General features: G+C 28.2%; 1 protein-coding gene across 1 annotated transcript; it reads right to left on the reverse strand.

Annotated features, from left to right (window-relative positions):
• Nucleotides 1-3044: 3044 nt before the first annotated feature.
• Nucleotides 3045-7151, reverse strand: LOC101248477 (transcription factor bHLH143-like). Its single transcript, XM_004237926.5, has 4 exons — nt 6872-7151; nt 5539-6299; nt 5226-5376; nt 3045-5128 (listed from the first exon to the last, which is right to left on the reverse strand). Exon 4 carries the CDS (start codon nt 5109-5111, stop codon nt 4029-4031), a length of 1083 nt encoding a protein of 360 aa, XP_004237974.2. The 5' UTR covers nt 5112-5128; nt 5226-5376; nt 5539-6299; nt 6872-7151; the 3' UTR covers nt 3045-4028.
• Between the last annotated feature and the right edge of the window lie 15895 nt (nt 7152-23046).

Genomic DNA, 23046 nt, shown 5'->3' on the forward strand with positions numbered 1-23046 from the left:
GCTAATTTTTGACTTATTTAGCTGTTTGGCAATAATCAAAATAACTTATTTTAAGTTAAAAAAAAAAACTTATTTTAAGCCAAAAGTTGGGGTAGGGGTGCTTTTTTTTTTTTAGCTTATAAGCTGTTTTAAATTGATCACATTTTTATCTTTTTGCTCTTAATATTTTTATACAATCTCCAAATTACCCATATAACCCTAACATTTCTTTCTTCCATTTTTCCCTTTTCACGTTTGACATAACAACTTCAGCACTTTTATCCAAACGCATGACTGCTTATTTTAAAAATAAGTTTCAGCACTTTTAAAAGTACTTTTTTAAAGCTGCTTTTATCAAGCCCATCCAAACGGGCCCTAAGTATGACCATTAATTTTAAATATGTATAAGTATGCACTTAATAGAATTAAACAAGTAGAAACATGTGTCCTACGTGGCGTAATACACATGCGACACAAAAATTTCATATAGAGTGTCATATAAGACGAATATGTCAAATTTGTTCAATTTTATACAAGTTTAAGTGTCTACATCTAAAATTAAGGGTCATAGTTATGAACTTACACCAAGTTAAGGCTCATATTAGTGAATTATGACTATTCTAAATATAAATTATTGTAATTTACACATGACTATTTAAAATTTTAATGTCAAATTAAAAAGTATGACACGAAAAGAATTTTTGTGATTGAAAATGAAGTTTCTCATTCATAATCATCAATTTTTGAAAATTTGAAAATATTTGAAGAACAGATTTTTAAAATTTGATCAGAATTTGATAATCAAATAGATATATAAAAATAAATTCTTAAAATTCAATCCGATAACGCTAACTAAAATGATTATTTCTAATAAAGTTGCACTGTTGAGAAATAAGAATAACTTTTATCTTTTGGAGAAATTGACATTCACATGTATCACAAATTATTTTCATTTTTGTATCTGAATATTGATTTCATGTGCATTTGACATCAAAAATCCAGACAGATCCGTTTGGATAAAAGATAGGCCCATATTTTGCTAGGCTTCTCGCAACTCACAAGCCTTTTAACACAAACCCAAATGGAAATTGACGCTAAATAACATATACGTTGTTTAAAATCGAACCGAAATCAATAAGTCGAATCAATAAAAAAGTTATTAGTTTATAATATTGGATTATTGATTTAGTGATTTTAATAACGGTTTTGATTATTTTTGTTATCGGGTTATCGATTCTTAACGGTTTGAAGTTTTTTCTTAACGGGTTAACCGATAACCCGCTACTAAATTAAATAATTATATTTATACCATTTTGTATAGAAAGTCCTCGACTTAGAGTTTGATTTCCTACTTTAATTTTTGATTGTCTCAAACACTTGGTTATTCAACAATGTAAAAGTGTTTGCTTTTGACCAAGATGTAACATGTGAACTCAACTGCATGGTTTATTTGATTTGTCACCTTATTTCTAAGTGATTTTTAATGTTTTCTCTTTTGTGTCAAATCTTAATGGTTAAACCGATAAACGAACCGATAACAATGAAAAATCGATAAGTCAATATCTTAATGGTTTTATAACAGTTTAGCATCTCTACAAACCGATAACCAATAAGACACCGATAAACTTCAAAATCGAACCAACCGATATGCAGTCCTAATAGAGAAAAATCAAATTGTATATTATATGTTATATTAAACTAATAGTTATTTTAATTTAACATAATACACTAGACATCACCTTTTTAAAAATCAACATAATTGGAACAATTTAAAATATTTAATTTTAGTTATAGCAATGAAGGAGTAATTAATTTTTTAAAATAATTGCATTAAAACATCGATGCTCATAATTCAAATACTTATCAATTATTAATCGTATAATATGAGACTTGTACGCACTCAATCTGTTTAATTGCACATATCAATTACTACTACCTACCAGGGTCTATTTTTAAAATTTTAATCAAAATTAGGTACGTCTCCCCAATTTTCAATGTTTTTGACGTTCGATTATAGGCCCATTTAGCTCTTGGAATTTCCCACTTTTTATACTTTGAAAACACAAAACTATAGTATGCTCAAGTCGTGTCTTTTTGTTATCTAATTAGTCAATCAACTTCATCTTTTTAAAAGCTATTGCAGAATTATTTATCCTTTTTGATAAATTAATGAACAACACAAAAAAATCTTTATTATATCTTCAATATATTACTTTGAAAAGTATAGAATTTCGTGAAAATCTTAAGTTTTTTTTGTCCGTATACTTCATAATTAATAGAGATGAAATGATAAACTCACTAATATTATTTTATTTTTTTAATTAGAATATTAATTTAACAGTGAACAAGTAATTAGAAACAGAGAAAGTATCACGAGAATCACGTTCTCATTTACAACAAAAAGTGGTGTCCACACCAATCACCACATACCTCAACTATTTCACCAAATAAGATTCCTCAAGTATGAACAATCAATCAATCGCAACTCGATTACAAATTAATTAGAATCATCTACATAAATCATTTTTATCTATTTAATTATTCAAATAATGTTTTGGTATCATCGAAGAGGAAGACAAATAACAACAACAATTAAAACTCACACCTTATTATGTACTCCGTTTGTCTTTATTACTTGTCCATTTTTTAATTGACATATCTATTAAAAAAATAATTATAAATATAATAAATTTATCATTTTATTCCTATTAAATATGAAGTTGATGAATTAAAATTTCAAGATTTTCAAACATTTTCAAAGTAATTAACTGAGGATATAATAGGTAAAAAAAATATTTTTTCTTGATTTGTCAAAATGAACAAGTTATTAAGAATAACTAAAAAATAAAAAATGAACAAGTAATTAGAGTCGGAGGAAATATGAGATAACATTAGACTATAAGGCACGAACTCAAAAGAACTAAAAGAATCTCAAGCCTATAACTTTCAAATTTTGACTCCGCCTCTCGCACGCGTCAAGCGGATTTTAATTAATAATGGAAAAGGAGAACCAATAGAGGGGCCCCTCGCATGCAGTTGTAAGTGTTGAAATTTCATCACCCAAATAATGCAAAAATGTGGTCCCCTTTAGCCATTGCAATTAATTTACAAAGGAATCATATAAATCAAGAAAAAAATTAAACACATCACTTTCTATCACACTGAGGCAAAATGCGTGCATGCTACGTAAATACATAGGCATAAAGACAACAACAACACCAAACATAGTTAATAAATATTCTCACAACACAAAAAAAAAATGAACTTACTTACACAAACACACAATAGTACTACAATTTTTTTACATAACCAAGAAGCTCAAACTAGTCATGTGTCAAACAGTAGCAGCAGCAGCCAGTTTCTTGAAGACAGGATTGGCTTGATACAACACAAGAGGGTCAAGATACATTGAGCACAACGTATACCTGATGTAACCAAAAGAGAGACGCATCGCCATGCAATTGCTTGCCCCCGCGCCTTACAGATAAGAAAAGGAAATGCTCAAGAGGGGTTAATATGACAGGAACAATGAACAAAAAAAGATCATGAAAGTGAGATTTGGGACCCAAATTCGCCACCAAGCGTGCACTAGAACTTTTCCAGGGTCCTACTGAGGTAACATATCACCTTATATCGTTCACACAGACAACGAACAATTATGTAGGCAAGCTAAACACATTTCCAAAGGGCAGAATCAACTTTTTTTTTCTCTTGGGGGTCAAGATGTGAACTCATGATTTACCACCCTTTATGGAAGCATGACAAGAAGTTCCCTCCTTATCTAAAAAGAAGACATGACCACTGATTTTCAAAGCCATAGCCAATGGTTATCAACAAGAATGATGGAATAAAGACTCTAAAAGGGATTCTCCAATCTGGTTTACTTTGTTTATGGCGTATTCTGATCAGCCACGCATTGCCATACCTCCATTTAAACTCTAATTCAGCTTTATTTAATTATAACCTTTAATACGTACTTCCAACCAGCGAGAAGCTACAAGAAAAATACCATTAGTAACTCAATATGATGACCAGTGACAAGCTGAAGCTCAAAGAGAATCAAGTCCTAGGGACTTGGCTTTCATCTTCAGGGATCTCAAGTAATGGATTGCATCATCAATAACAACCATTGAGTCTTTTCCTTTCCCTCCGGGGATTATTTCCTGCAAAATGCTTATTGTCTCGCGGATTTTATCTTTTCTTAGCCTCTTTTTCCCAGATGGAGAATCTGGTGCTCCTGAGTCTTGTTCGAGACCATTGCCACAACTGGATTGTGCATCATCCTCTAAGTCGGAGCACGTATAGGCTTTTGCGGAGGTTGCAGTATCCCTGAGCTCTGGTGCATCGTAGCTACCATCTAGCAGTTTATGCCTTTTAGTCACCCCAGCAGAACTAGCAACTTCTTCACCCCTTCCGTCAAAACACTCTCGCATGTCATGAGTGGTCATAGTACTAGGCGAGTGACCAGTGCTTGTTTCTTCATCATCCTCGGAATAATTGTAATCATCATCAGAGTAGAGTAGGGCATTCAGTTCTTCAGTATCCTCATGCATTTCACTTTCAACATCATCTCTGTTGTTTTCTTCATAATATTCATCACCGAAGAAATGCCCAAATGGAGAAGTTTCATTTCTTTTGATCTCTGGATCTTCCTTATAAAGGGCTGGGGCTTTTGGATTCAGAGAAGCCGGGCATTGTACGTGAGTACCATTAGCAGAATTATAGATCAAAGTTGTCTGATCACCAGATTGATCAAACACAAGGAATCTCTTCTGAGTAGATGTGGTGCCTCCATTAGGATGTTTGCTACCTTCCAGATTTTCAAGTGCTCCAGGAGCAAACTTCTCTTTAGGTAAAGTGGTCGAAACAGGATTAAAGCCCTGATAAAACAGAGGCGGATAATATAACCAATTGCAAGTTTCTGCTGGCCAGCTTGCATTCGACTCTGGCAGCCCAGGAAATGTGAAATATGGAGAATCCCCATTTATAGGAATCTCATTTGACTGAGGAGTCATGTAAGTAGGAAAAGAATTCTGCTGCCCTATATCAAATCGTGGATAAGAAAAATTCAAATGGGCTGACTGCAGATCTGAATGTTGGTGATGGAATGAAGAGACCAAGTCTTTTTCCATTCAACCTTAACAATCACCTGAAGATCAGATAAAAGAACCCGATAAACTTATCAGATGAATTCAAGCAAAAATTGATCTAGAAAACGATAAAAAAGTTAAGGTTACAAATCTTACCAGTTTGAAACAACTGTGAAACTACAAATTGCTGATTATTTCTTGCACTCTTGCTAAATAAAGAAAAACTAAAAACTCCAGCTTAACTTGAACGCGGTAAAGAAAGATCGATCTACGTGACAGGTTTAAGCAAATGACGGAAGTATTCAGCCTGAAATACTCAAACAAAAAAAAGAAGGAAATTAGGTGTGTTCCAACAAGCAAAGGAAGAACAAAGCATCTCATCATGTAAAAGTTATTCTATAAGCAAGGATTCCACAAGACAAAAAAGATAAAGAATCTTATTCAAGAATACCAAATGCCCATCACTGACCTGGCAATCTTGGAGAGGTTGAAAGCATGCTATTACTCTAACTATTATGGTGGCAGACCCATCAATTCCATTTTCATGTTTCAATGCCCGAAATCTCGTCTGACTAGCTGCTTGGCACACCATAACTACTTGTTCCCAACCGTTTCACTCAATAAAACACCTCAATCTTCCAGCACAACAATCAACTAACAAAAGAATTCCAAACAATCCCCTCAAGAAAATGATTGAACAATCACCACAACGAAATTGTTCCAATAGAAATGACAGAGGAAAATCACTCACAACAAAACAGAAAGATTGAATACTAAAGAAATATTCTCACAAAGACTCAATATGAAAGAAACTGTAAGGCTGAATGCTAATTAACAAAGATGATTCTCACAAAGACTCAGGATGAAAGAAACAGTAAGGCTGAAACCTAACTAACAAAGACAATTCTCACCAAGACTAAGATGAAAGTGATTAAATACTCAGCTAATCATACGAACGTAACAAGGTATGACGACGAAACGTGTAGATCCCATGGAAAGAGATTAAAATGAATACTTGACTTCTAAGGTGAGAAACAAAAAAGAACCAGTAATCTATCCAGAGGCTACAAAGAACTTATTTGGGTATTTTACAGAATCACACGGCAATACAAGTTCAAGGAGATAACTTTCCGATATACGTCAACAGATAAACTACACCACAGCATGCTGTTCTTTACTTTGCTCTATTGCCACAACTGTTTGTTCTTGTTCTTCACCAATCCTAAGCTCCTGGAATGAGATTTCCACAATCAACATCAGCTTTTAAACCCATAAACACCAAATGAAAAAGAGAAATCTTATCAAAGAAGATTTGATCACAGAAAAAACTAATAAGGCGTGGGGTGTTGTGTATTATTACAAATATTTATAAAGTCATTCTTTCTTGTTGTTTTTTTTCCTTTAGCTCAAAAGCTTTAGAATCACAGTCCTCTCCAAACCATACAATTTCTTTGTCAAAGGGTAAAACTACAGTAACTATATTTCTTTTTCTTCCTAGCTTAACAAACACAGCATTACAGAAATTGAAGCTAAAAATCTCATAGCATAATAGTCAATCAATATCCTTCTACATCTCAAAAAGTAAAAAAAGATAGTCTTTTTACTAGATCTCACTAAAAAACCCCATTCAAGAATGCCAAAAAACAACAAAAAGATCCTAACTTTATAACCAAAAAAAACAATTTAACAACACAAAACAAGAAAACAAAGACACCCCATTTCATCAAAACTGATATACAACATGAATTAAAAGAGAAAGCAAAAAAATGAATCACAAAAAAGAATGAGAAACAGAGACTTACCACAGTAGTGAAAGTGTGTTTATTACCCTTAGAAACTCAAAATAATTGAAGAAATTGAATGAAGTAGTTGAAGAAGATAGAGAGCTGAAGGTAAATAATTTGATTATTTTTTTTGCTGTGTGTATATTGCAAGAGAGAGATAAGAAGAATGAATACAGTCAAAGATGAGGGGAGTGCACGGAGGATGAGACTATATAGAACCGAAAAAGAAAAAAAAAATCATCTTTTTTATTTGTTGGGCAACGATTAATTGCTTCTTGTACGTGCTAAGCGCACGCTTGATTTTTTGTGTACAAGGTGTGTATATCGATCGATATTCCGTTACAAAATAAATATTATTTTTTACGTCTCATATTAGTTGTTTATATTAAATGAATATTTTTTATTTGTATGAGAAATTTTTTTAATTAATTCTATCCTAATAAGTGTCATTTCAGAAATTCTAAACAAAAGTAATGTTTTCTTCATTCGTTTTTATTTTTATTTGTCATTTTAATATATCAAAATAAAAAAGATAATTTTTTTATACTTTACCTTTTAATAATAATTATTTATCCTTCAGATTATTTTCAAGAACTATTACATTAATAATTAATATGAATGATTGTGAGAAAATACTCATGTCAATCGTTGTTTCCTAAGAAGCGTGCAAAATTAAAATTGAACAAGTAACATGAGCATATGGAATAATTTTATCCAACTTTATCCTCGTAAAATTTTTTTCTTCTTAATATTGTTCTAATTCTTCAAAAATATCTCATGATAGGAATATTTTGGTTTATTATTTTTTTTATTAACATGAAATAAGTTAAAGCGACATAACGACACTTATTTAGAAAAGAAAAAAAAAATTAAAAAATTGTTATTTATTCAAAATAAATCAAATATAGAAATCAAATTTAAATTTAAAGGAGACCTAATACCTCCCTCTATACTTATAAAGTGAAATATAATATTACTCTAAACAAAATTCATACATGCTAAGAGAAAAGCAAAATTGAGATGTGGAAAAATTTGTTGCTAATGGTTATCTATGTATTATATAAATATTATTATTCCAGGAAAACAATGCCGAGATTTTTAATTTATCACTGAATACGCTTTATTTAAAATTTGAATTTAATAGAAATAATTCTAATAAAAATCTATGTATTATATATTATTTCAGGAAATAAATTATTAGTGCGCGCACGCAAAAGAAGCATATAAATTTATTATAATTTAATATAAATTTGAGATAGAAAAAAAAAAACATTTCAATTACAATAATAATATTATAAAGGTGGTATAGATTCACTTGTCATGCCAATATTCATGCAATTACTATACGATCCATTTCGGCTCATTAAAATTTTACTCTAATATACAACAAATTAATTAATGAGAAAAATTGTATGTTTTTCCTTAATGAGAAAAAACATCCTTAAAATATGCATGTTAAAGAAAAAAATTAACATACATATTATAAAGAGAAAAATAATGTTATCAACTACTTAAAATCATTGTAGAAAGAATAAATAGAATTTAATTAAACGGGTTAAATTATAATTCATATTTAATTCATTTAACTTTTGAACAAATCAATAATTCAATCATTTATTAACTTAACTCATTTAAATCCGTTGTTCATTTCTTACGACAGGGTGGGTGTGGGTTGGATCCGTGAATAGTTGGGTCATGATTTCCCCAATTATTCTCTCTATTTTTTCTTTGTGGGTTTGGGTTAGGATTTGTTGACCCGTATCAGTATGGTTTAATTTTCTATATTTTCTTTATTATATTTATTTTATTTTATTTTTTTCATACCCTACTTCAAAAGAAAGAAAAAAAGAACATCATTTCTCTGTTATTGGCAAGAGCAATAACAATGAAAAGGACCAAGTTGATTTCTACATTTTGATCTTTTATTTTTAGTATAAGTAGTGATTCATTTTAGGAATTTCATTATTTTCTTTACTTTTAGTAACTTTCATGGTTTTTCACTTCATTCTAATGCAACAAATATTTTTACTTTTTATAAAGTTCCCCACATACTCTTTAATGTTCAACACACTTACTAATAGAATGTGGTTCATTTACATAATATTGACAATTATCCTACATTTTATGGTTTGTATTAAGCCAAAGAGTGATGGTTTTCAGAATGTTCTTGGTGTTGAGATTGAATTCTTCTCCATTAAAGTTTTGTAAAAAGATAGTTTAGAAAAATAAAATCATGTTGGTTAATTTTCACTCTCTTCTCTTTTGAATTGCATTTGTTATATTAGAAGGGATCGTTATTCTTAGGATGCGCACAAAGTAAATTTCGCTCCAGTATAATAAGGTGCAAGTCATACTAAAAAAAATAAATCGCACCAAGCAAGTCTTGTACGATGAGCTCGACTGAAAAAGTACGCAAAAAATATCAAATCAAAAACTCAACCTCATTTAAAAGATCCTCTATTCAACAAACTCAATCATCCTTACCCATTTCGAATGTCTTGAATTACTCTTTCTAACTTTTAACAAAGTTCCTCATTCACATTTATGGTTTGTAGCTTATTAAGTCAAAAGAGTTATGGTTTTCAATTACTAATTTAATTTCCAGCATTAATCTTCTATCTTTCTCTTCTTTTTTTTCATTTAAGTTTTTATAAGGAAATTATATCACATGAAGCTCCTTTTTTTTCATGAAAATCTATTAATATAAATTTTTTAATATTCTCTTATTTGAATTAATATGCAATTTCTTTCTTAGACCATATTTTGGGTAAATGTTAAGGTGGTCATTGGTCAAGCCCTAATTATATCAACTCTAAGACCAAAACTTTTGAATTTTCAAAAAAGGGAAAAGAAAATATAGAAGCACATAAAGGGGATGGTATCCTATGTGTTACAAGAACCACCCAATCATTTGAAGATTGACCATTCAAACCATGAATCACACAAACTCTATATGGCCCCATCTAACCACCTATTGCAACTTCATACCAAAATTTACAATATACACACAATAAAAAGAAAAAATAATTATATATATATACACCGATGGTATAAAAAAAAATTTGCGCTATCAACACAATTCTTCATCGAAAATTTTCTAATTGATTCCATCAAAATATCTTTTCTAACAAGTTATATTTCTAAATTCGAAATTCATTTAAACATCGTCATAAATTAAATAATTCTAACAGTTTTAGCAATAAAAAATTTACTATATTTTTTAGTTATCATATAGTACTTAATATACGGATAAATTTAACAGTAGTGATGAAACTACATATATACAATTCATTAGAAAATTACATTATTTAGTATATGTTGATTCCCCTCTGCATCAACAAAGGTTTGTGGAGTGAGAAATACTTTTAATTCTTAATCAAAATGTCTTGAGTTTGAGTTCTCCTTGGTATGGAGTCACCTCTGTTAGGAATCGTTTTACCACCAATGCGTGGCTTCTCGACGCTAATCCAAATTTAATTGATCTTCAATGTGGATACCAGTCACTAGGTGGGAAATAAAAAAAAACTCCCTTCGCTTTTTTTGTAATTGTGTTGTTTTATCTTTTAAATACTTTCTTTTTCATCTCTTAATAAATAAATCTAACATCATCATTATTTGACATATATATAAAAGATTCTATACATTATCGGTGAACATAAAGTCTATCAGAATATATGAGAAAAAATTGTTATACATCATCCTCTTTAGTTTTCACTCGTGAAATTATGATGCAAAAAAACCTAATGAATGCAGTCACTATTTATCCAATTAGATATGGACTTCACTTTCATAGTTCAAACCATCAATAACTCTACTTTAAGACTGAGGTTAAAAGGCATGAAGAAGAGGAGAAAAAAGAGAATGGGTGAAAATATGGCCTACTAAAGAGTACAATATTACTTTTCATTGATGTGATTTATGGCTTTATTTGATCCATCAAGAGAGCCATCAATTGGGGTACCCCCAAAAACAGGGATAAAGACTCCCTTTTTATATCATAAAAATTATAAAAGAAACAACTTTATTCTAGCATACTAATGCACTTTGCACAACCAAGTATTTAATCAATACTGATATTCTTCACTTTACTCTTTATCAACTTTTTATTATCCTTTATTTTCCCCCCTCCCCCCCCCCCCCCCCCTTTTCTTTTACTAATACTTTTTGTTTTTGAAATATTCAAGTGGTGAAATACATGATTATAGGGATAAAACTATATTTTTTTCATTTTATTTTTCGATATCTAATTTAGATCATGACTAATCTGAATTAAAGAAGGCGAAGTATTCTTTATCAAAGATAACTACATTTCAAGAATTTAATTAATTAGTAGATCATAATTAAAAATAGATGAATAATTATCACGCATACACAATTTTTGGTTGCTTTATTTGAATGTTTTTGTTTTGGCAGTACATATTTTTTCTATAATATTTGCACTATGGTTTGTTATTTTTGTATTTGTCAGACTTGTTTTTCAAAACCCTTTTCTTAATCGAGTTTATTGTAAAGTTTGGATATCTGTCTTTTTCATACTTCAGTTGTAAAATTTTACTGAGTATGTTATTGTTAATTAGGATAGAGCTTATTGTAAAGTTTGGATATCTGACTTCTTCATACTTCAATTATAAAATTTCACTGGATATATTATTATTAATTAGTTATGCAGTATTATACAACTATATATAACTCTAATTATTAACATTCACTATATATAAACCTTTGACTAGCTAGTTGGTTTCTATTATTGTGAAAACACATTTCATTATCCTATATATCAGCTTGATTAAATTTCTTCTTTAATATTTTAGTTCTAAACAATTAATGACAACAAAATTTGCATCAACATCACTTCATTTTTTTTTATTCTAGATACATCACCCATTTCGTGGCATAAACTACAATAATATTAATTAAAATTGTCCTTATGTAAAACTCTAGAACTAAAATTATATTTGTCACTTGCTTAGTGCATAATAATTAATTTGTATGTGAAGCGAATATATTCTTTCTTGATTGAATTTTTTTTTTAATTTTCTAATACGTATTTTATTTCATTTAGCTTAGCTCATATTTATTAGCATTCTAATTAATTAATTTGATTAGGTGATTATTTGATAACGACAGTCAAATCCTCAACCTATTGGTTCTTTGACTATTGCTCTAATCATACCTAAATTTAATTTTAATTACTCTATACATGACGTACATATAATACCCCATCTTATTAATTTTTTCTCCAAAAAAAATTGGATTTGGTTGTTAATTATGAGAATACTGCTTACTAAACCAAACCTTGATTAATTAATTAAATATTGAGAAAGAGCAAGACAAAGCAAAGATGAATAAAGAAATAATTATATTATTATTAAATTAATGAAAGAAATGAAAGTGGATGTACTATATATTAATTAGTGTCTAATGAAGCATGGTTAGACAGGGGAAAAAAAGAAAAATAATTAAATAATGTGAAGACCATGATTTAATCACCTGAAACAAATCTTGTGTACAGATGAGAAGATCCATTGAAGCTAATTATTTATAAAAAACAAAGAGAAAAATTATGGATAACATTAACAACAGATGGATAAATTGATAAATCAAATACCCTATTGTTTGGAGTGGGGGGAACAATAATCACACGCCCAATCAAGTTCATTTCATCTTCTCTTTTCGTGACACGCAGATACAAGATTCAGAATTTAAATTTTTTAAGACTCAAAATAAAATTACTTTAATATATGTTAAATAGATTTTTGAATTCATACGTGATATATCTGAATTAAAATTATCGAGTTTAACTGAATCTGTAATTGATATTATTTATTTGTCTCTGCTTGTTACCAAACAAACAAAAAAAATGTAATAGTCTATATTTTTATGTAATATATAATTGTAAATGAGATGTAAAGTTAAGAATTCCCTTAGTCACGTCTTTACCCTAATTTAATTATCCTCCATATAGCACACTACCAGCTTTAGTAATCCTTTTGTCCAACAGTCAGTAATTAAATTAATATTTTTTTTCTTTCTATTTTGCATAATATATAATTATGATTACTGTTCGTGTGTGAAAAAAGAAAAGTCTTATCGTAACTAATAAAATTAATGTTATGTAATTAGGAAATTATAAATTCGAATAGTTAAAATAATTACTTATTAAAATGTAAGAAAAGAACATAATGAAACATTATAATTCAATTTTTTTACGAACTCTGTACCTAGCATAAGCTTAATGTATCGTGATTAGTACATTATAATTTGATAAGCGTCAAGAAGCAATTATACAAGATTGGTGGATGTGGATTGACCAGTTAATTTGAAGTCATAATTTTTTATGAAGTTTATTGACTTTAGTAGCTTACCCACCCACCATTAGATATGATCTTGGTGTATTTTGAATTTATTGTTTTTTTTATAAAAACAGAAAAAAAAAAGAATTAAATTATATATGTATATTCCGGTAATTTTTATTATACAAGATTACTTTTTTACCTATTCCTAAGAAATTATGATGAAAATATAAATTATCAATTAAAGTGATCGATGATACGTAATCAACAGCACTTCCACTCAAGTGTAATGAAATATTTTACAATCTTTATTTTAAATCGTCGAAGAAATTTGAAAATATATTATTTTCTTATGAATATTTTCTTTATACCATCATATAAAAATATGATAACTCAAATTTTCAAACTTAAAAAGTCTCTTTTAAGCCTAAGTCGAACCTCAAACTTCAACTCGATTAAGATTTAAGGTCTAGGAATTGTTGGGAAAGACAAGGCACTAACAAAGAATGCCTGACAGGATAACAGCGGAAGAATACCCAAGTCTATACTTTCCCTTTTCGATTTGAACCAAGAGAAGACAAACAACCACAAGCAATATGATAGTAAGGCAGCAAGTAATTCAACCAAACAAATATAACAAGACAATAATAAACCAATCACACAAGACACCAAGATTTACGTGGAAAACCCTTCGATGTGAAGAGTAAAAAACCACGGGACCAAAAGCTCCACTATAATCACCAAGAGTTACAATATTGTTCTCCAAAATTGGCCACAAAACAAGTGCCAAACAACGAGCAACAACAAAATAAGATTGCACCAAATCTAGAGAATTAAAAGAGCAAAATCACCAATTTCGCAGCTACTGTTCACGACAGCAAAACTGAAGCTGCAGACCACCAAATCCAACTCTGTCAGTTCCTAATCAAAGATTGAGATGAAGATAATATGTTGTCCAAAAATCAGCTCAATCGGACAAGAAACGAAGCGGGAATCGCAATTTGAAGTTGGTTGTTATGGCTGGATTTTTGACTGCGAATTTCTCTCTTTTTTCTCTCTTTTGGCTGCTGAAAAACTCTCTAAAAAATCTGAAAATAAGACCTAAAATAGGCTTATATTTGCCTCATAAGAATGGGCTTATGGACAAAAATGGGTTGGTCCAAATTGGGCTTTTATTTATCCAAATAGGAAGGGAAAAAAGACCCATAACCCAACAGGAATGAGGGAGATATAACATGTTTAGTTTATTATTTTACATAAGTGTAGATTTATCTCAAAACAAACCTACAAAAATAAAAGGTAAATGAGGCACACATGTGGGCACTAATGTTCAATATTCTTTATGTCATGATCAAACAATCAATTTACATATACGTTGGCTCCTCAACAATTCATAAAAAAAATATTTCATAGGTTTTTCAATAATCCATAGTGCTAATTTATGTCTTAGTAGTGAAGGATTTCACTTTTCATCAATAATGCTGCAACAATTTTACTTTTGACTTCATAATTTTCAACATTTCTGGCTGGTAATTTTCTATATTTACTGTAATAACAATAATATAATCAATGTTATCTTATGAGGAGTGTATGAAGAAGGTAATATATACGAATTCTTACCTTTACCTTATAAAAATAGAGTTAATATTTATATACTTTAATAATATACAAAATATATATCGAATTACTTAAACGTCACCTCAAGTAAATTATCGGTAATAAGTAGAAGAGTTACTACTAAAAAATCGATAATTTTATCGACCCCGTGGGAGTTTGATTCATATGTTACGCTTCTAATGAAAAAATTCTTTACTAATGCATGTGGTATATTTCAATAAAACGTCAGTAAAAAATTTATTAAATTATATTGATAACTATAAAAATATAACTTACATTATCAATACTTATAAATTAATTTATAATTAATTAGAAATGCCGTATGGAGATGGCATTAAGAAGATAAAATGTAATTTAAAGATAATAAGTGAGACATGAGACCCCATATATGGAGCCAATTTGGTTTGTGGATTCTCCAACAATAACATCCACGCTTGGAAAGCTAAACTAACCCCCCCCCCCCCTCCCTCTACCCTATCCCCCACTATAAACAATACTTTTATAAAAATAAATATATATTTTTTTAAAAAAAATTATCCAATATTATTTATTTAAATTAAAATTTGATTATATTTAAATTCAGATGTTATGTTGATTTATTTTTCGAAATAATATTATTTTTCATTCTTAAAAAATTCAAATCTCGAAACTTCTGATTAAGAATGTTAACTGATATGTTATTATCTACAAATTACAAATCCCACCCAATACAAAAAAAGTGCATCGCAAAAGGGGGAAGTCTCTTCCATGCTTCATATTACCCACTTTTCCTCCTTAATATATATTTTATATATTAATTAATTAATATTAATAATACCCACTATCTTAGACTTTTATCACCCCACCCCCATTACTAGCTTAGACAACTAAGTTTATTTTATAATTTTTTTATATACAAAAAAAAAAAGTAAAAAAAATGTCACCATTAGTAAGTGTCAACCACTTCTTTAGACCTAAGCTAATTTACCTATAGCTAGTGCTAATTTACCTAATGAAGCTAGCTAATGAGACATTAAGATTGATTACTTTTATAATTAAGATGGGTTAGGTTTGAATTTTCATCATCATACACGTGTTGTACAACTTGTTTAAGACGCCATATAAATACATATATAAGCTATTGATTGAAAAGTAGATATAAAATAATTTTATTTAATTATTTCTACTTTCTCTTTGCCATTTTCTCAAGGTATGTATATATATCAATTATACTTAACTCACACGTAGATGCACTCATGTGGGTGAAAAAGAAAGAAAGGTGATTACAAGAGTTATGGAAACATCATAATACCTTTTGAGAATTACGATTATCAGATCACTTGAAAAATATCTATAAATATTTAAATTTTTTTTATATAAGCATACATAAAATATAATTTAATGTTGTAAAAAGTGATATTAACAATGTATATATATATATATTTTATAACTCATTTTGGAAATATATAGCTAATTAGGGTTTTACATGTTTGTTTCCTTTAGATGACAAGAAAATAGGAACTTTCTCATTATGGTATTCCCAAGATGTGATGTTCAAGTCTTTAATAAGATGTGCATATTAATAATATTATAATATGTATAATGTGTTATGTGTGGAACTTGATATTATTTTACTTTCCACAATGAGAAAAAAGTGAGAAAATTGTAAGATGCAATGCACGTACCATTAAAGAAACATACAAGGATTTTAACTCAAAAAAGTTTTTGCTCCATTGAGAATTTAATATTTATGATTTTTATAGTAATTTCAAATGGTAATATAGTTCACGATCAAATATTTAAAAAATATTTTAAAAAATTTAATACATATACAAAATACATGTAAAAATTATTAAGTTCTCGATATATCTGAAGAGTTGAATCCGTTGCGTTCTATTTAGTGAACGAAAGAGATACGATGGGAAAGGAAAAATAAATTAATCTAGTTTCGCTTGTGTCAACCCAACTATATACATTATGGGTTCAATCAGATAGTATTTAGGTGGAAAATAAAGCAATGCCACTATTTTCCACTAAAAGTCAATTTGCATAGTGTTTCTCATGTTGTGCTTCCTCACATTGACAAAAATAATTTTTAAAAAATTAATAAGAGTATATGAAAGTTGAATGAAATATTGGTTGTCATCACATAGCATGCAAATACATTTGCATGCCTTGTCCATTTTGACAACGTGCTTGCATTTGGACTTTTGTAATTTCCATGTAGACATGCACCATAGTTAAAAGTCACCCACAATTTTATAATTTTCTGTAAAAAAAAAAAAGAAGATCATCGTTTTATCTCTACATATTTCTTTTGTCAAGAATACAAAAAGAGTGATGGAATATTTATTGAATATAAAGATGAGTTACTAATGATATTGACTAACAAACACTTCAATAATTATAGTATACTATAACTCAGATCATTCTTTTTAACCCTCTCCTAGGAGCTCCCACTCCTTTTGCTCCCTTAGTGATTCGAACTCGCTATTTTTGAATTGAAAGAGAGGGTTGTTTACCGTCCGAATAACTCTCTTTCGTCAACTTAGATCATATTCAATTTCAGGGTTTTATTGAACTAAAGTTCGACCAATAAATATTGTAAAACTTTTTAGAATAATAACTTTGTGATAGTGGAATTATACTTTTGTTCATTTGGTAAGATTGATCGAATTTCAACATCGATCCATCTCACTAATTGCATATCATGATTTCAATAAGGTATTTCAATTAAATATTTTCGATTCAATTGATTGATCAATCAATTGTATAACTTATTATTTTCTTAAAAACTGTGCAAAGTTAAATAAAAGCAAAAGTCCTAGTTATCTTTTAGTTGAATTCTCCGGGATCCAAAAAAAAATCATCATATGAATGGAACTCCAACTCAACACCAAACGGTAAGATGAAAATTGTAAGCTATGTTTGGAAGGTGGGATAGTTACTATTTATCGTTGATCTCTATGATAAAATCAGTCAAAAATCTGAAAGACGGTGATTTATCATGCGATAGATGTACAAACGCATCGGAGTATTAAATTAAAAAATGAAGGCTAGATATGAAAGTTGGGCGGATATTAAGGAACACCATCGTGTGTGTCCATTAATTGTCTAAGTAATTATGGAAAAAAAGTAGTAATTTGTTTAATAATATTAAATAAATATCACTTATTAACACGCTTCCACTAATTAAAACTAATCACTACAATTGGTTTCTAAGTCCAACAAAGTTTGGATTAGACATCATGTTTTTTGAGTCATTTTTCAACCTTTTTACCATTAGGTGTTGAACATGGTTTAGTTTTCACATAGTTTTATTGGGTAGTAAAATAAAATAAGTCAATATGTAGCTGTTAAGTAATTATGTTTTGATTTGAAAAATGAAGTGACAATAGCTATTAAAGAAATTAATTAAATCACATTTCTTACAAAATAATAATGACATGTTGTTGAAGTGATATCAATACTTTAATTTGATATTTAAGGTTGAGTAAAGGTGCATTATATGTAAATCAATCGACTTTGTCATGACATTTAGAGTAATTACAAGATTAAGGACATTAATATTAGAAATCAGGAAAATCTTTCTAGCTCTATTAATTGATATTATATAAAATAATTACATGAGGGTTTGAATTCTCAATATTTCCCATTTTCCTTTTCCTAACCTGATTTGTCTTAAAAAAAAATAGATATATATTGAAAATCGCGAGAAAAAATAGAATTATAAAGTTAAACCTAGTTAGAAGAGTGAAGTCAAACCTAGTTAAATAATTTTGAATAGCTTTGTAGGTCTAAATCAACCTAAAAAATAATTTTATGCAGCATGTATATAAATGGGAACAAAACTTTTTCAAATATTCGACCTTTAAAAAAAATCAAAAAACATTTATTACTGTTAGATGAATATTTATATAAATGTCGATAATAGATTAAGCTGCTAACGTAATAAAGCGATATATTTTTGTATATTATTTTTGTTACAAGGGAGATTATTATCACAATACGCATAGATAAAACTATGTAATAAATCAAGAATTACATAAGAGAAATAAATCGTACTAGATAAATTTAATATGATGAACTCGCATCAGAAGATAAATCACTTGCTCTTGCTCGAACGATATTTTGAACTTAGACAATAATTTTCGACACAATGGAATTTTGTTAGTCATATAATTAAAGTACTTTTATTTTTCAACACTCATAACTAAGGTTCAATTCCTCAATCATAAAATTTGAAAATTCATGGATCTCCATCATTCAGTTTGCTTCATGTCAAATTGTCAATATATTTTTAATTAATGATTTTGTCACATCAGTTTTTCTCAAATATAACTTCAGAATTCAAACATCACCGGAAACTTTATTATAAATTAAAATTATGATACAAATATGCATGTGATCTTTGTGTTAACCAAATATGTAAAACTTATAAATAAAATAAAACAAAGTTTCATTTTGTGTATATCCCTCGATGAGTACATAACACGATGTCTCTTTGGCAGCTTGCCCATAAATTACCTCTTATATAGTGTTATGTACCCAAATTTAATATTTATTATCCGTTTCATTTTTAGGGTTTGTAATATTAAATATATTACATTTTTAAAAGTATGAGTTCAAATCTATTACTAGTTGTATTATTACTTTAGTATTTTACTAACTATGAATTTATATATTGCGTTAAAAATAATTATTTAAATTAACTCAGTATTTGTATGTTGCATCTGCTTTAACTCTTATATATCTCCTGGTATAACTAATACTAGTTATTAGAAACATCAACGACATATAAACACATAAAAATTTAATATCGAGTAACTCAAAATTCTACGAATATCGATAAATTAGATAATTGTCTTTCAGATGTATCCAAAAAATATATAATTCAACTTTAAAAGCTTGAACCATCGTTTAATCAGATCATAAAAGAAAACAACAAGCTCATTTCCTCTATGTAATATATTTAAATAATGTGGTATTTGATTAATTAAGAATAAAAGTACAAAATAAACAAAGAAGAATCTTTATTCCGACCACAGGATCTTAAGTACCTGCAATTTGCAGTAAACACAAAAAAAAATTATATTTGTCTCAATAATTTGTTCAGTAAGTCCTAGTCTTATATTTATTTATTATTATTCTAATGTCCATATCTTTTTTATATTAAGATTGACAAAAAAAAAAATTAATGTGAAGCGATTCTAAGTGAATATCAAATAGACAGAAAAACTAAAAAAAAAAAATAAAAAAAATTGATGAGATTCTGGCGTGCAAGAATTTCATTACACAAAAAGCAAAGTCAACAGTAAAACTTAATAATATCATTTTTGATTGGTCTTGTCCAATTGTTTTATTAATTATTTATACCCTTGATGGTTCACACTAATTATTTCTTTTCTTGACATGACAACACATTTTTATTTATTCCTTTTTTGTTAGAAACATGTCTCAATATATGTTAAGGTCAGGTAATCCGTCTTATTTCAAAATTTTAAAATTGCCATATTTATAAAGAGTCTTATCGATAAATAAATATCTCTGCCAGTGTAATTTTTTTATTTCTATATTATTGGATAAATATATTTAACTCAAATAGATGATAAAAACAATATTTGTATGGTATATATATGTTTGCGCGTTATAGCATTTAATCATAATTGATTTATATGCATATTTTCACCTCATTTAATTGTGAACTAAACGAGTTAGTTAACATGGTATGATATAAATATACTATACTAGGAAGTATATATTGTAATTACTTATTTGTACGAGTATAAAAATAATAACACAATGTAATTTATCAATAGGATCTAAATAAATCATTTTAACTTAAAGATGATTCAGTGATTTAAAATAAAAATATAAACTAGTTAATCCTAATTAACTGATAAAATCTATAAGTAAACATAAATAAGATATCTATTAGTCATATTTAAACATTCGATGCAAATAAATTTTTAGCAATAACTACCTCGAATGAGTTGACGTTTACATATATTCTTACAACAAATAAGTACTTCGCACAAAGTATGTCCATAGATCAAATATCATGCTAATGCTATTTCCTATGAAAATAAATGAAATTAGAACATAAGAGTAGAAGAATTTGACTATTTCATCTTTATTTCATTTGATTTTATATTAAAAATTAATATATATTTATTTATTTATTTTAATAAATTAAAAGATATCTTTATGATTTGTGGGTGTCAAAATAATTTTTTTTTAAAAATAGTGTATAATTTGTGATTTGAACTCAAAACTCCTTTATTCAAATGCACACACATTAGCACCGCGTCAAAGGCATAGCTTTATTCAATAGTGTCCAATAATATATATCTTCTAAATGTATAAATTTAACATATATATATATATATATATATATATATATATATATATATATATATATATATATATATATATATATATGTGTGTGTGTGTGACGTAATTTTTCGACGAAGGTTGTCTAATTGGACACTTTGGAAGGGTTGAGGCTATGCCGCTATTTATTATAAATGAGATCAACTTGAATCAAATAATATGAAACGAACGAAAGAAAATATTAGTAAAAAGGTTTAAATATAAAATCAAGGTACTATGCAAAAGTCATGCGGATTTTAAGGGGGCACCACCGTGTGTCGATTATAAAATTTGTTTACTACTTTTATAAGTCGATACATATAATCATAAAAAAACATGTCTCCACTAATAATTTCTAAAGTGCAATAAAGTTTAATTGGAGTTTAGATATTGGATATGACATCTTATTCTTTCATCATAAGTTCGAACATGGTTTAGTTTTTTGTTGGAAAAATAAAAGTCACAGAACAACACCTAATTACTGTTATGTAATTATGTTTTCATTTGAAAAAAAATGAATACACAAATTAAAGCACAAAGGCTATCAACAAAAAATATAAAATCATATTCTTACGCAAGAATAATTAAAATTGGGATTTGCTGCTTTGGTGGTTGAATTGATCCTGGAGGTTCAGAGCTGAATTTAATCATGGCAAGGAATAATCAAATTTATGGATGATGTTATATGTGTGATGTATACTTATTATATCTATGAAACTAATTAAGGTGTGCGAAAGCTAACATAATATCACAGTTATTAAATATAAATTCGATTTCCAAAGATTCAATAAATTAGTATTTTATGACCCTGTATGAAATTTCACCTCATGAAGAACAAGTTAGCCTCAATCCTCGTTAAGAGCAGAAAGTTACACATTCTAAGAAATCCTTGTTTGTTTTTTTTTTGTTAATAGAAGAGAGTTGTACATTCTAAGAAATATTAAAGTTATTATTGTTATGACCTACCTTAAAGATTTAAAAGTTTGAGATAAAAAAAAAATTAAAATATCAATTCAGACGTTAAATCAAAATTAAACTTAAAAATCTAATTCAATTTACATTTATTTGAATTTGATTTAAATCATAATTTTAACTTACATCAAAAACTTTATATATAATTCGAACGTTCACCCTTGCTTACTGCATGGTCGTGAGTTTTGAAACGTGGATCATCCATGTGACCAATTTGATTCGATCTATTTTATACGCTATTCAATTATTAATTAATTAAATTGAACAATTTCTTTTAAAAGGATAAAGAAGAATAGTTAATTCAACCTCTTCTTAAAACAGTCCTAGTGGGAGTAAAAAACTGAAAAAAAGTGGATAAGAAAACATGTGAAACTGAAAATCAATCAAACACTCAAAGAAGATTTTTAATTTATGAACAAAAATCGATCTTTATTTACTTGAGATTCAAAGAGTGATCTGAAACAATTTATTTTATGAATAAATAATAAATATTTTTGTAATAACGTACAAGGTACACATCTTATTATTATTTACCTTTAAATTTCCTTCAATAGTCAACTAAAAACTACTCAAAGGCATAGGAAAGAAAGAAAAGAAACGGCTAAATATTTCTTTACTCTTAATCAAAAAGTTTAAATTCAATTTTTTTGAGTGTAAAATCATTTTATTAAGAAGCAGTTTACCTTACGACTTTCCGCTAATTCAAATTTAATGAGTCTAATAAAATTTTTACCCAATAAAGTGGTCGGTAAGTCGATTATTTTTTCTCGGGAGAAGAAGAGACTACACAATCTTTACTTTGTTAAATTTGTTTGACTTAAAAGAGACAATAAAATCTAAGTTAGTCAAAGCTTTGAAGTCAAAAACAACATAAAAATATATGAGACAAAAATTACTTCAATTAAAATAATTCGACGTTGGCAATATAAATTAATTAATCGGCAGCCCTAATATATTGCA

Source organism: Solanum lycopersicum, chromosome 4, assembly GCF_036512215.1.
Source record: "Solanum lycopersicum chromosome 4, SLM_r2.1".
NCBI lineage: Eukaryota > Viridiplantae > Streptophyta > Magnoliopsida > Solanales > Solanaceae > Solanum > Solanum lycopersicum.

Coding starts and splice junctions, on each gene's coding strand:
- LOC101248477 (XM_004237926.5), bottom strand. CDS start 5,111: ATGGAAAAAGACTTGGTCTCTTCATTCCATCACCAACATTCAGATCTG.